Source organism: Meleagris gallopavo, chromosome 16 (genome assembly GCF_000146605.3).
Source record: "Meleagris gallopavo isolate NT-WF06-2002-E0010 breed Aviagen turkey brand Nicholas breeding stock chromosome 16, Turkey_5.1, whole genome shotgun sequence".
Classification (NCBI taxonomy): Eukaryota; Metazoa; Chordata; class Aves; order Galliformes; family Phasianidae; genus Meleagris; species Meleagris gallopavo.
Genome location: NC_015026.2, coordinates 7,955,948 through 7,971,666, shown reverse-complemented (window position 1 = coordinate 7,971,666; position 15,719 = coordinate 7,955,948). Strand labels below are relative to the sequence as shown.

Genomic DNA, 15,719 nt, shown 5'->3' with positions numbered 1-15,719 from the left:
TTGTCTGCTCATAAGTAAAAAAACCAACAGTTTTTAATGTGTACATTGAGAAAAAATGATAGTACTTTTCATATAGATTAGCAGGTGGAGCTCACGACAACAGGGAGCTACAGCTCACTTGTGACACATGAGAGCCAGCTACTGCATCTTTTTAATCCTTCCTTGGGAAATCCTCAGCGTAAAATGCATTCTGAAAAAATAATATAGAAACAGGTTTACATGCTAGAGCAGTGGCTTTAACTATGACTTTTAACTAATCAGTAATTAAAGGAAGAATAATTACAGAAGCTTGAAGTTCTTCCATGTGATTCACACCCTTGCTTGCTTGTATCCCTCTATTACCATGTGAATAGGGCAGTGATTACACCCTGCTAATGTATTGGGTTTGCCAGGCCAAGATTTCCCTTGATTGGCCTAAAGCAAGGGCAGAGTAATTTAGTTCACAAAGGTAAATTAAACTGGGCCTTAATTAGGGAAAGATCCACTTACAGCCCAATATGGGGCACGGGGTTATTAGTACTCAACACAGACTCAGAGAATGTGACATAACTTTTCCTCTCTAATGCAAAACTCTTGAATCAAAATAATACTTTTGGAGCCTGGATTGTATACTTTCATGGTCTCATTGACCATAATTGAAAGTTGAAGTCCACTTTGACCCCAACTGCCTCAGTTTTCTCCTGTCTGAGATTTAGATCCCCTTTCCTCTGGTATAACAGATGTTGGACTGAAGAAATTACAGTTGTTCACACTTCCAGTATTTTCCTGCAGGACTACAGTTTTTGAGACAATCAGGTCAGCATAAATAAAACCAACAGAGATTGCTTTTTCTAGCCATGTAACCTATAGCTCAGATTCTCTCTGCTCCTGTGCTGCCCACCGAAAATAAGGCTTCGCAGGAGCTGTACTGACTCAGAGGTGGAAGGAGTGGGGAAGAAGGGGCCAACTTGCCCTTGATGGCCCTTTGGCCACAAAATAGATGTGTGAGTCAAAAGCCCTCACTGACACAGCTGGTTTTCAAAGAAATACCTGGTAGCATCTTTCAGCAGGAGAGCAATGGCTGAATACTGCTCTGCACAACCTGTGTCAAGATCATACAGATTGCTATCTGTGCAAAACAGAGAGTCTAATGGCTTCTGCTGCTCTGGTTAACAAAGCAGGAGTGTTCAGAAAAGCACACTGTCTAGGTTTCAGGGCAGATGAGGGGGAAGGGTTGATGTTTTTTCTCTCTTTGGTCAGCTGCTTTTTAAAAGTAAAAACCTGTAATGCAGGAAACCACAATGTAATTGTGCTCTGTGTCATCATTTCTCTTCTTTGTCACGTCGCATTTTCAACTGAGTGGCCTACTAAGCTAATGCGTGAATGACATTTGTTACATTGCTCTCCTGGAGTAGATGAATCTGATGTGCTCTCCATTAAGGGTAATAGTTCAAACACACGCCTTGCTTTCAGGGAATAGGTGGAACAGATCAAGAGCTCAATTAAACATCCAACTACTTAAGCTGAAAGGCACGATTGCTATTCAGGCTCTGTTTAGTCTCTTTTTTTTTTGTTCCTGAAAAAAATCAAATTGAATTGACTTGAAAGTTAAAGATCCTTGATCTCATTTTCAGATTAGATACGTGGGAGTCATGGACTGGGAGCGTTTTTGCCAATAGTCAGATTGTCATCTAACCTGTGCAAACTTTTTTTTAACTAATAATGTTTGAAGAGCTTAAAAGTCCCTCATCTGTTTCCTCACTGATCATGCGATCTTCTATCAGGCTCACACTTTTATTGCTCTTATTTCATGCAGCCGTAAAATGCTAGAAAGCTATAAATTTTATGGGTTCATCTGTGTTATTATAATTACTCAACGTATTTGCTTCTTAGGTTGAAAACCATACTGTGCAAGTTATGTGAATATGATAGATACATATCAGATGCAAGGAATTGTCTTTAAGCTGCATTTTAAACTCACTATGTATGTCTGCACTCAGACCAAATTTTTAGAGGGAAGACTCAAAGCCAGCCATCATATTCTAATGCATTTTAATCCAAATACAAGAAAACAGCAACGACCACAGTACTTCTGTGTGTAACAGTATCCATGCATTTTCTATGAAAGATGCTAGGTGACACTTTTCTTCCAGACTTTGCATAGCTAGTACAGAGATTACTACCGGTAACCTGCTAGTTTCAGAACAGTTGGGTAGCGTGTGCGATGGGCCATGCACTTCTGCCTATCTATAAAAATACTGTTTGTTTTCACAGCTATTTCTTTTTCTAAATTCATCCGCGTGTCTTCCAAGTTCCTCAGAGACTGTTCAGCTTCCCGCAGTTTTTTCTTCAGAGATTCAATGGATTCTGTTAGTTCTTCAACTTCGTTGATCAGCCTGAACAGAATTACATGAGCAATATAAAAATGAGCAGAAACTTGTACGTGTTACTAAGGACACACGAACTGTAACAGGAACAAAAATCAATAGCTATAGAAGCATAACACTCAACAACGAGGACAGGAGGTATTGATCCCAACACTTTGAAGAGGACCTGGTAAGTGTTGGAGACTATGGGCTACAGACTCAGAAATGTTGATTCTCTTGGAGGTTCTATGCACTTAGTGAAAAACAGAATTTGCTTTCATAGCTTTTGTATTCAAGTTTCCCTTTATTTAGATAGTACTAAGAATGTCTTTTGCCATTATAGATGAACTATCCATCCTCACTTCACTAGTATCCCATTGTGTAGGACACATGTACCAAGAAACAAGACAAAACTTGTTGGATGAGTCACCAGTTTGACAGCACCTGCACTTCCTTAAGCCTGGCTTTTGATATCTGTTCACTAGCATGAAGCTCAAGTATTAAAGGTGATACTTGTACCAGAGATCAGGAAACGATCTTTAAATGCATATGACTTTTTAAAGAAGTGGCAGAACTGCAGTAAACCATTTTTAAAAAACACATCACTTCAACTGAATGCTGGTGGTTAGGTGCTTTCTGCACTCTCTGTCTGTACACATTTATTTCCTGGGAAAACAAAATCCCTGTATGCTATGGGTACTGAGTAAATATAAACAGTGTAAGCATGGCAATTAAACACATGCCGATTCAGCAAAGTGCTTGCATGTTCCTTAAGTTGCATTAAAGGCAATTTACACACTGAAAGGCTTGCACAAGAATTATGTGCTGAATCAGGACTTAAATGACTGTGCCTGCAGTGGCATAAAGCATTCAGATTAACTGTAATTTCTTCCTCGCTGTATAAAGAACAGCATATCAGCTTTGAATGGCAGGCATCTTTGCTACAAGTACACTGCAAGCCTGCAAAAGCTGATCCTCCGCTTCTCCTAAGGGCAGAAACATGTGAAGGAGGAGAATCAATTACAAGGCTCATAATGAGATCAAAAGTGACAAATGCGATGTTCAGACCTTTAAATTGAAAGGATTTATTGACCTCCAGTTCTAAAATGGATTATTACTGAAAATCAAATGCCACCAGCCCAATTCTTCTGAGTACTAAGGACATGTCTCAGGCTATGGATATGTGCAGCCCATTTACATTCTCAGCACTTGAAACGTATTTCTTTCAGCACAGAGTCCACCTTGTGGTGAATTTTTGCTAATAGCAAAAGGGTTGCAAATTATTCACAAGTTGTCAGATTTTTTTTATTTTTTTATTTTTATTTTTTTTGGATCATCTAAATAAAGAAATGAAAACATGCAGCTCAGAGAAAAAAGCATAAAGACAAATAGCAGACTGGTGTGCATAGATTTTCTATTTGCCAATATATTAGATTAAAATAATGTCTTCCTTGCAGTGATTTCAGAAAACTGAATTATTTCTGACATATCAGAATCAAATCTAGTAGTAAAAGAGAAAGACCACACATTTAAAAAAAAATAAAAATAAAAAAGTGCAAATGCTATCTTACATCACCTTTGGATAGAATAGACACCTTGGAGGACTTGTTTAGCAGTTTTTACCTGAATTGTGCTGCATCTCTGCAGAGCTCAACATTGGGCCTAAAAGATCTGTCATACAGCCTGGTTTGAGCCACTTTCATTGGGGCTTCTTTGTCTCTGATAGCTTGTTTGAGAGCAACAATGTTAGCTTCTTGATCTCCTATTTCCTTAAGGGTCTGGAAAAGACACCCAAGCAAAACTGTTTATTAAAAAACAAAAGCACGTTGTCTCTGTGCATGCTACACATTTGTTCATGGTCCCACTGAGTCACAGTTTTGACCTCATATTTGGCCAGAAGTGCAAAGGTGGTTTGACATCTTTTTTTCTACTTCTACACTGAGAATCTGAACTCTGGTCTAAAAAGAGGCAGAAAATATTCTGTAGCCTGTTTAAAAGCTTTCCAGACAACACATTCCACCTCCTTGAATTGCTTTTAATGGTAAATTTTTACTGTAAATTATCCCAGCAAAGTTCAAGTTATTTTGAGCAAAATTAAGAACTGCTGCACAGCTTGGAACTGCGTAGATTTCTAGTGAAGAAAACAGAAAAAGACAGGAAATTCTGAATCCTTTCTCCCTCATAACCACAGACACAAGCAGAAAATAGTCTGGCAGCTGCCATTACCCACCAGTACAAAGGAATGACTTATTCTTTCTATGCTATCCAGTGGCCCAATACAGAAGTAGGAGCTGCTCCACACGGGCGAGGATGCAGAGGCCAAAGATACTCTTTCCGTTTGACAGGAACTGCTTAATGAAGACATTACAGAAGAAGCATTGCAGACAGCAGTATAGGCTGAACTGGAGCCATAATCCATCATTGAAGACTCTTATCAGATTCTCAGCTGACACAGCAGTGTTTTATACCTGACATGGACTAAGAATTTTTTCGTAGAGGATAAGCCCACTGTGATCTTCTCAGAAGATGCTGTCATGCCTGTAACCAGCATTCAAAAAATGACACTTACTCCTTTCAAATGATGCTCTAGTTTGTGTTTTGTATCATCCAGCTCCAAACAACGTTTGGCAAAAGCCTCATTAACAGCAGCACATTGCATCCTCAGGTCCTCAGATACATCGTGAAGAATATTATCAATCAAAGCACGAAGATTAACTGAAGCCAGTCTTTCTCGTTCTGCCCTATAGATGTTGTCATGACTGAACTTGGCCCATGTCTCTGGTGTTGATGCACTGGAAGAAGGGAATAGTATATAAACAGAATCACAGAACTGTAGGGGTTGGAAGCTTGCTCTTTGTTCAGATTACACTTAGGAATACAATCTGAAATTGGTTTCCCCCCTGCAAAAGCATTGGCTACCTCTGCTTGTGTTTGCTATGTTGCATGCAGTCTAGACTTACCAACAAGGAAGATTAAGAGTGTTTTATAAAATTAATCCCTCATCCACTTCATTGCTTCTGAGGGAATAATGTATGAAAAAAAAAAAAAATTACCAGCAATCTTGTGCACAGTAATTGCAAGCACAAGCAGTTAAGTCACCACCAAATAAACACATGAATACATGCATGCACTGCAGACTCTGTACACTTCAAAACAAAGACAACACGATCTCTGCTTATACTTTGCCACATTGAGCAGCAGAAGACTGCAGTAGTTAGGACACTGTAACAGAAATGCTAAGTCATGACTTGAAACAGTGATTGAGCACCTGGTAGGAAGCTAGGGCCAACCCAGGGAAACTCAGGTGTATACATTGCACCTGAGTGACCAGAAGGGGTGAAGCCAGGATCCATCCCTTCCCAGACCTCAGTTAAGGGTTGGCAGTGGAGGCAAGGGTAAGTTACTGGAGATCCCTGTATACCTGAGGCCTTCTGAAAGTAAGCAGTTTTTTTTCTTCTTCTTTTTTTTTTTCCTCCTCCCCTTTATTTCTGTGACTCTGACTGTTGCATTTGAGCAAGCTTGATGCAGCCTAGGACCTTGCTGCTCTGCTGTTATTACTGTGATTTCCATTGATACAGTGTCTGTAGCCCATGTGAAAATTATCTGAATGTTATCTGAAAGGGGGACCTTACAAGATTTATTGCAAGTAGTTGTATTAAGTGGCTTTGTGTACAGGAAACTTTCCCAAAAGAATGGCATGTCTGTTGGTGTTCACTAGGAAGTATCAATAGGAGTTAAATCAGACTTTAGAAGGATAAAGGCAATTATTTCCGAGAAAAGCTTTAACAAACCTACTTTGTATGTAATCTACTTTGCCATCAGTGGCATGGCATGTTAAGATGATAGCACTGCCATTACTCTTGAAGTAGCTGTTTTTGAAGGTATGATGTCACGCATTCAAAGGAACAGCAATAACATCATCAATTCACAGGAGCACTGCAGCTTTCAGTGATGCAAAGGATGTATTATACTTTAACAGTGTAATTGTGGAGCATAATGAGAAGAACTGCTTACCTCTCTTCAAACTTCACTGAGCTAGGGTGGAACTGGATGTTGGTGCTCTGGTTCTTGTATCTTCCACACTTATCATCAATGTTGTACGTTTCAACTTTGTCTGACCAGTCCCTTTCACAAACCTCTTTGTGGTCCCGATTTAATCTGAAAAGCTCATTGTTATCATATATGGTTAGTGAAAAACAATATAACTCAGCAAAACTAACACAAACGTTAATGAAACTAGGCTCTGATCCTTTGCCTGTCAAATGAAAATGGGAAGGCAGGCTTGCCTAACTGAACTTTCTCTCCCAGCCATCAGTTAGGGCAGTGAGCTTGCTGTGTTAACCACTTCCCTAGGCATTCAGCACTGTTCTGTTCACGCTGAAAGCTTAAGGTTTCTGTAGCCTGTGGCAAAGCAGTTGTTAGATTTTGGATTTTATATCTCAATCCTAAAACAACATGGATTTTTTTCAATAGCAGCTTCAGGTGGAGGTTATAACAACAGAATATTCTTCCCAAGACATCAAGCACTGCTTACAGGAGACCTAACCCCCTCTTGTTCTAGCACACTGAGCCTGACTCTAAGAACTGCAAAGAGTGATCCTGTATTATCCTGTGAGCTCTCCTTGCTAGACTGTAGATTTAGACAGTGTAATTCCTCCTCGGGAAATACAGGAGGGATGCCATTGAGGGTGGGAACTGATATGTTGTTGCTAATTTCAGAATTGCATTGCACGTAATTAATTAGAATGACTTCAGAGCACAAAAGGCAGTGTGCCTTTATCAACTGCTGACACCAGATGTCACTCTTAGCTAAAGAATTAAAACGATCCTGCTGGCCAACCATAGTACTAAAACAATCTTGAAACAATTATAACAAGCAAAGTTTAAATTTAACAGATTACTCTGAGATTGTAACTGATGTAACAGAGCAACTTAAATTTTTCTGCCTCTATAAGCATTCTTTTTAAAAAAATAAATTCATTTTATCTGGTAGAACCAAATAAATTGAACCTTTTTCTTTTTCCTTTTTTTTTAATAAGCAAAATATCAAGGTATCTAGCAATTAACTCCATGATATGGAGTTAACCAGAGGATATGGATAATAACTTCTTTCCAAAGGATTTGATATAAATTAAAGGCAAATGTTCCTTTTGAAGTGCAATGAATGTTCATACTGATATGGAAGGCAGAGTTCAGTTCTATATTGCAAGTTCACACTGACATCTGGTGGCAAGAAACTCATCTTCAAAAGGCCCTTTGATCAGGTAAATAATTGTGAAAGATCTTACAGTACAAATACATCACATGCTGTAACAAGACAGTGATATCTAGATAATATTTTGTTATATTTACACTTAGTATTGGAAAATTGGAGAAGTGAATACACATACTGGAAATTATGAAAGGATATGGCTCTTCCTGTGCCTTACTTTAGCTGGTAATCCCTAACTTTCATCAGTGAGTTCCTCTTCTCAGGTTTATTTGACTATATTAATAATGATTGAGATATTGCAAGAACTTTCTTACCGCATCTGGTTACTAGCTTGCATCAAAGTTCTTTTCAAAAGCTCCTGGATATTTCTGATAAGCTCAGCTTCCTAGATAAAAATATTAAGACTTCTATGATATTCAGTGCAGTACATACCCTCCTGCAGAGTAACTTCATTTTAATGGTTGTGGATATATACTTAAATCTCCCATTCATTACCTACTCTTACCATATTATTAGAAGACAAGATCCTCTCTGGAGTTAGCAAATACTGAGTAACTCAGCTTTAAGTCTACAAAGGCAGCAATACTTGAAATACTTCCAAAGCCTGGGGATTCATTATTTTTATATTGCATGTGTATTCTATGAAAAAGCATATGTTCTGTCAGATTAAACAGAACACTTGAATTACCTGTGCAGCCTTGAAGTAGGGAACAGACAGGGCAGCAGCACTGTGCTCAGCATGAGTCACTGCCTTGCATGAAACCAAGGTGTCACTTTGGAGCTGGGCAGAACAGTGGCAGCATAAATTCAGCTGCCAGGAGCTGTTGCCTTGCAGCAGGGTATGATGCAGCAGACCAGCTACTCTGGCAGGACACTGGCAGCCAGAATCTGCCTTGCTCTGCAACAAACACTTAACTTGGAAATGCGTGAGGCAGCAGCTTCCAGCAGATCTCCAAAAATACCATTTGTCTGAACTACGGTGATAAGGAGCTACTTAACGAAAAGGGGTGGCAGTATCATAATCTTTCATTGGCCTCCTTCCTTTGAATGCTCTGCATTAACTAAAAATAGCAGTTACTGTTCTGTGGTTTAAGCAGTTACTGTCTACTTTGGCAGGTACAGGAAAGGCAGCCCAAGGTAAACCTGGTGACACGTGCCTACAGTTTGACTTTTGTTATTAGACCAACTGCTTTTGCCTCTGGTGAGGGGTGGCATGGAGGACTACAGAATTACCTGAGCTATGCAGCATTGTTGGAGGGGCTAAATTCCTTCAGCTATGAGAGGTGATTGCACAAAGCCTCACCCTGAGAACAGTCCCAAAGTCTGAACTTACAGCTTGTGCTGCTTTTAGCAGGAACGTTCATTGCAGCATAAACACTATCAGAACAAAAAGACCATCATTTTTAATATTCTCTTACAGAACAAGAAGTACCTGGTGCCCGTCTTTGATGACAGTAACGTTGCTTTAGGGATTAACCATCAGTGCTCTGTGAAGTACTTTACTGAACTGGTGGTCATACGCTGCATAAAGGTCAGGCCAATGGATGGTTTTGTTTATTACAAAAAAGCATTTAATATCTGAGATTGGGTATCTTGAAGAGCTTTTTTTTATATGATGAGCTTCTAATTAATGTAGCTGTTGTTAGTGACAGTCATCCAGTGACAATTAAGGGAGTATATACTAACTAATGAGTTATAGCCAGAACAGTGCTGGCGCACGTTGATCCTCACAGTGTTCTTGACAAACAAATGAGTGCATATGTCCCTGCAGTGTCAGTTTCTCCATCACAAGAAACCAATAGGGAGAGTAAGAAAGATAATTTTATTCCAAACAGAGAAGGGCAACTGAGACTGGGGAGAAAATATTATTTCTAAGGGTCTGAAAGAGCACATTTAAAATAAATACACAGCTGAAGGTATCAGTTTACAAACTGAGAACACAAAGACTTGCTTTCTGCAAAAAGGAATTATTACAGTGGCTGAATTGTCAAAAAAAAAAAAAAGGATTTTAAAGTGTTATAAAGAGCTAGCACTTGGAAATTACTCTTACAGTAATTGACATTGTTTGTGTTGGGCAGTCAGTCTCCATGTAAATAAAGAGGCAATCATTTTCCTGTGTGTAACATACACAGTCTTAAATGAGAAAAGCTTTCCTTTGGCAATTACAGTCTCTCACATGGGAAAAGTGAAATAGCCTCAAAATAAAGAACTCCCTTGTTGAATGACCTAAAATCTATTTCTTAATTTCATTTTCTTTAGAGGAGATATGCACTCAAATAAGATATTTAAAACTGAAGGTATTATTCTCATAATTAATGGCAACCTAAGACTACTCAGAATGAATAAGCAGGTGTAAACAATGATGAATTTTCAACTTATCTAATCAAGGATTTCTCCTAGCTTTTAAAGCAGTTGAAAAGTCCTGCTGCGTGGCTGGGAGGAGCTGTGGCACTGTGCTGAAGGTGGAGATCCACTGATGCAGGTCACACAGCCCTGGCTGTGCTGCCAGCCATTACAGAGCAACTCAGCCAGCTGACAAGTGTAGCAGTGGCTAGCTCATGGGAGGAAGGCCACAGGTCAACTCTGCATAAATATCAGGTCTGCCAGAGTCAGCTGAGAATCCACTGCCTGCAGACATTAAAACAAAGCGCACTGCTTTTATGGAGTTGTCTATGTAGAGAACTGCTGGTTTGCTTGGCAAAGCTACAGATAATGCTGTTTGGAAAGGGGTTTCTGTTCATTTCCTTGCCCCATGATTGCATTTGGCAGGCATGCACACAACTGTATCATTCCTCCACTTTTTTAATTTTATGTAGCTGACAGGATCTTGGCTAATGCCTTTGTCTTTAGCACCAGGGAATACTGGGGCTGATTTCATCACTGAAGTAAATGGACAACTGATCAACGTTCTGAGTCTAATACAGTCCTTGGATTTTTTAAAAAAAAAAAAAAAGACAAATGTAACTACATCTGCTTAGACCACAGTCATATCTGGCAGTCACTTAATGAGTCTGGACACTGGATATGTAGGAATAACCTTGAAACACAGAATATATGCAACTGAAGCATGATTTATTGGCAGTATATCACTATGTGGCAAGTCCTGTACTAGAGCATGCAACTTCAGTATTAAATGCGTGTACACAAGAACACTAAACCATGATTAAACTGATGTAAAGGGGTTTCAGAGGAGATGTCATATGGGCTATGAAAGCAAAAACCTCACGGAAAACAGATGCATGCATTGCTTTTACTAATTCTGCTACTTCCAGTGCAGCAGCTCAAAGAAATAACTATTCCACTTAAGAGATTTTGTCATCTTTTTAGTCACTAAAGATCACTCTTTACAGGGAAAAGAATTGTCCTTCAGATTCTTCTTAACCAGAACTATATTGAGGAAAGATTAATACGCTGCTAAGCAGAATCTATGAAGTTCTGAGTAACAGATGATTTTATAATGCATGTGAGGAGCTTTCACTTAAATACCTTAATCTCTCATTCCAGCAGCTGCTATTTAATTGGGGTATGTCTCACAATAGGTAATCTAAATATGACTCTATCCTGCAGAACAAATAGGAGAGATGAGCTAGAACTGAAAACTGTAAAGAAATGGACTGTGCCAAAGAAATAGGAAAAACTGAAATCTTATATGGATATGGAAAACTTTCAGCAGAGATATTTCTGCTTTATTTGTGAGTCATTTGAAATGATTCCTGCTCAACAGATAGTGAAAGTCCAATTAAATGTAGGGATTCAGAACTGCTTGTATGTGTGCATTTGGTGTTCCCTCGTTAAATGTCACGTGCCTAGGGGCTGCTGAAAGGTACTTATCTCAGCAGGATGCTCTGAGAATGTTCCACATTGCTGCTTTCAACTTTCTACAGCAACCCATGACCTGTGCAAAGCTTTTCCAAGACCACATGAAAGGCAATCCTTTGTCCAGATGTGTTCTTCCCCTGAGCATGCAGATTCCCCATGCACTTATCCCCAGGCGTTGGGAGGATTACAGTGAAGATGCTGTCCAGTGAAGCCAATATAAGCCTGGGCTGCTAGTAGAGGAGGAAAAATTTCAAATAGAGGAAAATGCTCTAGAATATAAGTTAATTGTGAAGTTAAAATTCCTTGTAGAATGCGAAGAATGTCTGTTTCCTCACACAGCTGACTTTAGGGAAAATGTTTCTTCTTTTTCTCATTTTTTTGCATGGAAGAGAATGAATGGCTCCTGATCACCTGTAAGTTACCATTTAGTAAGAAGTTAAGATTAGAAAGAGGCTGGACAAGTAAGCAAGATTCATAAATGTATGTAAGTACTTTAGTAATAAAATTTGCCTAGCTCCTCTAAGTAAGTAAAATGAATGCAGAGCTACCAGTGAAGTGGGTCATTAACTCTGAAATCTGCACAGTGAGCCAGAATTCATGGAAGGGCAACTTGAAGTGTGAAGAATTCAGTTTTAGAGACAGTACGAAAGGTAAAGTTAAAAGGTACTGTATTCTTTTTTGCAGTGAAAGAGGTACAGAGTACAGTGGCAGCTTAAAGAGCCAGCAAAACCACAGAGGGCACATTTAAAAAAAAAAAAAATCTATTTGCAAACATTTGTGCCATAAAATCTATCCCTCCATGAAAATGGGAAGGGTTTCCTCTCATATTATATACTCCTCTTCCTTCTGTACTGCAAAGGTCATTGGCATGGCAACAGAATCTTCATTTCTCAGGAGTCCATCTGCTGCTGGTACATACGCCTCAGCTGAACTCACATCATTCTTTTTTGATGACATCCCACTTGGCTGCGGACACTCTGCCGTCACAAGCAGAGAATCACAATTTCAGGTGAAGAATTAGCAGCAGATGGACTTCTTAGCAATGAACAAACTATTCTCTGGCACAGAGATCAGGAGAAAATAAATGCGGGGAGAAATCCTTCCAGAAAGTTGAATTTTTGGAGGGGTAGGTCTTACATTTCACACATTTCTCTAAAACAGCAGCAGCTGATGAAAATAGTTTCTTTTTCTTTTTTTGTTACATGAATCTTGTAACTGCAATTCACAAAGCAGACTAGTATGCTGCTAAAATGTTCTATACACTAATTCTCTCATTTTTCTATTTTTGACTAGAACAACCTCCAAATATTGATCACCACTGAGCATTGGTCCTATAAAAAAAATTATTAGATACTATCACCTCATCAGCTCTGTAATCCTCTTAAGTATTTTTCTAACAACAAACAACTGTGTTAATCAGTAACTCATCATGAATATACTTCCACAGTATAATGGAAGCTGCAGGCCAATAAGTGATCGTTCACTTATTTATGGGACACTAGAAAATGTATCATTCGAGAATGAAAAATGACCCAGAATCTCTTCCCTGTACCATAAGCAATCAGAATAATTACATCAGTTTGGAGACAATCTACATGCTGTGCTGGATTTTGGTGACAGTTAACAAGGTGTCAGCTGGAGTAGAGTCCTTGAGGGGAGGGAAGGATCAAGCAAATTTCAAGAGAGCATCAGGTTTGCTTAAGTCATGCTGTCAGAAATACCATCTGTCTGTGCCTCCCAGCATGTCTGGAGCTGTCATCTCATGCAGGTGTCACAAAACTACATTGTACTGTTTGGAGAGAGCCATGCTGCTGTTCTGCAGTACAATTAAAGTGATGGCTTGTGCTGAGACGCAGTAAGTTGAGTGTTAGATCACCACTTTGGCAAGGCTACAGCATCAGAGTGTAATACAGGTAAAAGGCAGAGACTGCTCACTTGAGCATGGAAAACAGGCAAGCGGTATTTCTCTGGTTCTGAGTAGGCTGCTCATGGGGTACTGAATTTTTAAATGTAACCTATACAGGTGAGGGGACTTCTATCCAAGAAGATTCTGGAAAATGTTCAGTGCCAGAATAAGATGCTGAGTCTCATATGGGAAACTTAAGCTTTGAATTTGCTTGGATTTGGTCTGAGGGAAAGGACCTGGTCTCCTCTGAGTGTACTCGTGATTTTTAACATTTTTTTAAATGAGGGAAGGATTTTTAAGTAATCCTTCCTCAATTTAGGATTGAGTCCAGGCTGCCCAGAAGTGGAAACAGACCTCTGTTAATATTCAGAGAGCGTTTTCATGAGCTGCACTTACCACCTACTAACCAAGCTGCTCAGAGATCAGGGCAGCACTGCCAAAGGGCCACCAACACCCTCAGCCTTGCTCTCACCTTCAGCAGCTCCCTCTCCACCTCATCACAGACCAGGTCTGGGGGCTGCCTCCTCTCCCGACATTGCAGGTTATCAGTTGCAATGGCGTAGGGCACCTCAGTGGCATCGAGAGCCCTTTCCAGCCTCAGCTTCTGGGCTGCCAACAGGTTGGTCTCTGCATCCAGCTCCTCGATCTCCTTCTGAAGCTCTGTCTTCCAGAAGTGGATGTCCTGCAGCCGCTGCCCTAGGGCGGCCGTGGAATCCTTCTGGGCACGCTGTGTGGCAGCTGCGGTGCTCTCAGACAGCTCTTTGGCTTCATCCCTGTTGCGCTCAGACTCCTCGCAGCTGGCGAAGGCCTTGTGGTACAGGTTGTAGTTGCTCTGGTGCCACTCGGGAGGCAGGTACTTGGCAGTGCGGAAGCCGGCCGTGGCTAGGCCGCTGGAGGAATCGGGCCCCGTCTTCAACGCTGCCTCATAAACCTTCATGGGCAGCTGGGTGGCGGGCACTGACTGTGGTGCCGGTTCTTTAGTCAGCGGCACCCGGGCGAGCGCCGGACCGCTGGGGCTTCCCTCGGGATGCTCCATGGCGGCCGTGTCTCCGCTAGGCCGCGCCGCGTCCCCTCGTTGCCACGGCAACGATAGTAGCCAATGAAGAGGCGGGTCCCCCTACTGCGAAGGGAAACCCGAGGCGGTGACGGAAGAACGGCCCGCCCCTCGTTACCTCAATCACCAATCAGAGCGTTGCTTCGCCCTGAGGGCTCAGCGGATAGGGTGAGCGCCGGCCGGCCCCGCCTCCAAGCTGCTTGTTGCCGTGGTGACGGGGACACCCAATCGGGACGCAGCAAGGCATGCGAGGAGCACTGGCGGTGTCATGGCGGCGCCCCTGAGGGGGTGGCAGGGTTTCCCTGCGTAGGCCTCGGCGTGCGGTGTAACTGCTGTAGCTTACCCGTGCCTGTAAAAATAAAGATATGCTGAAACGTGCACATTGCTTTCTGGCTCCTCTTTTGTGCTGAAGATCTTCTCTGTGCAAGGAGATTTTTTTTTTAAATAAGAAAGGAGCCTGACAGAATTCTGGCCCTTGGTGCCCGTGGGGCGGGGGCTTATTCCCAAATCATGGGATGGCTTGGATTAGAAGGGACCTTAAAGATCTCCTTCCAGACCCACTGCATCACTGCAACCCCGAATGCTCACTCCTAAAGCAGTTGGTGGCCATGTCAGGTGCTGTGAAATCCGTCTGCTGCGGCAGCCTCCCGTGTAATTCTCACCTGGAGGCCACGGGCAGCTTATGCTCGAATTTAATTTAATTTCAGGCGGTTTGCTATCACTGAGCAGGAGGGGAAGGCAAGGCTCAGTGCAGTAGGAGGGTGCTGGAGAGCGCCGTGACAACAGAGGGCACTCTCGTCCTTGGGCTGGGCACATCTCTCCTTCAGTGTCTTTTAGATGTAGAAGGTAGAAAAGAAAAAGCCATGTGCTCTGCTCCGTGCCACCCAGGCCAGCGGGCTCCTTGGAGTCCAGGAGAGGGATGCCTGGACTGTGCCTCGTCTGCATAAAATAGTAGATGAGTGTGCTCTGAGCCCACAGAAAATCTACAGGCATTCTTCCTACAAGACCTTGCACTCTTTGTAAAGAGGTTAGTTGGTTGGTTGTGACTGATAGGGAGCTTGAATCTGAAAAACACAGTGTGCATCTGTGGGCTGGCAGCATGGCCATTGCAGAGCTTCCCTGCCATCCAGCAGTGTTGTAAAGGAGACTGAATTCCAGCAGAGATGAGAAGGTATTTTTCTCTGAAGATTCCAAAGGAGCTTTTATTAGTGGTTCTTGATCAAAGCCCATTCAGTGTCACCCAGGCAGTTCTGCAGAACTGCCCACTAAGGACACAGTGGGACGTGTCTGAGATTGGAAACTTGGCAGCAGACTGGGCTGTGTGACTTGATGTGACTGGTAAGTTTTAATCTTCAACAACAGAGAAACACTGTATATATTAAA

At 41.4% G+C, this 15,719-nt stretch overlaps 1 protein-coding gene across 1 annotated transcript; it reads right to left on the bottom strand.

The window, feature by feature from the left end:
- Positions 1 to 2,014: 2,014 nt before the first annotated feature.
- TEKT4 (tektin 4) lies at positions 2,015 to 14,400 on the bottom strand. The gene is made up of 6 exons (XM_003210634.3): positions 13,755 to 14,400; positions 7,872 to 7,942; positions 6,360 to 6,503; positions 4,915 to 5,137; positions 3,969 to 4,123; positions 2,015 to 2,375 (listed from the first exon to the last, which is right to left on the bottom strand). The coding sequence occupies exons 1-6, from the start codon at positions 14,316 to 14,318 to the stop codon at positions 2,159 to 2,161; spliced, it is 1,374 nt and encodes a 457-aa protein (XP_003210682.1). The 5' UTR covers positions 14,319 to 14,400; the 3' UTR covers positions 2,015 to 2,158.
- Positions 14,401 to 15,719: the final 1,319 nt, after the last annotated feature.

Coding starts and splice junctions, on each gene's coding strand:
- TEKT4 (XM_003210634.3), bottom strand. CDS start 14,318: ATGGAGCATCCCGAGGGAAGCCCCAGCGGTCCGGCGCTCGCCCGGGTG. Junction 7,943..13,754: donor TGGAGAGGGAGCTGCTGAAG/GTGAGAGCAAGG, acceptor ATTTTTATCTAG/GAAGCTGAGCTTATCAGAAA. Junction 2,376..3,968: donor AGAGATGCAGCACAATTCAG/GTAAAAACTGCT, acceptor AATTCTGTTCAG/GCTGATCAACGAAGTTGAAG.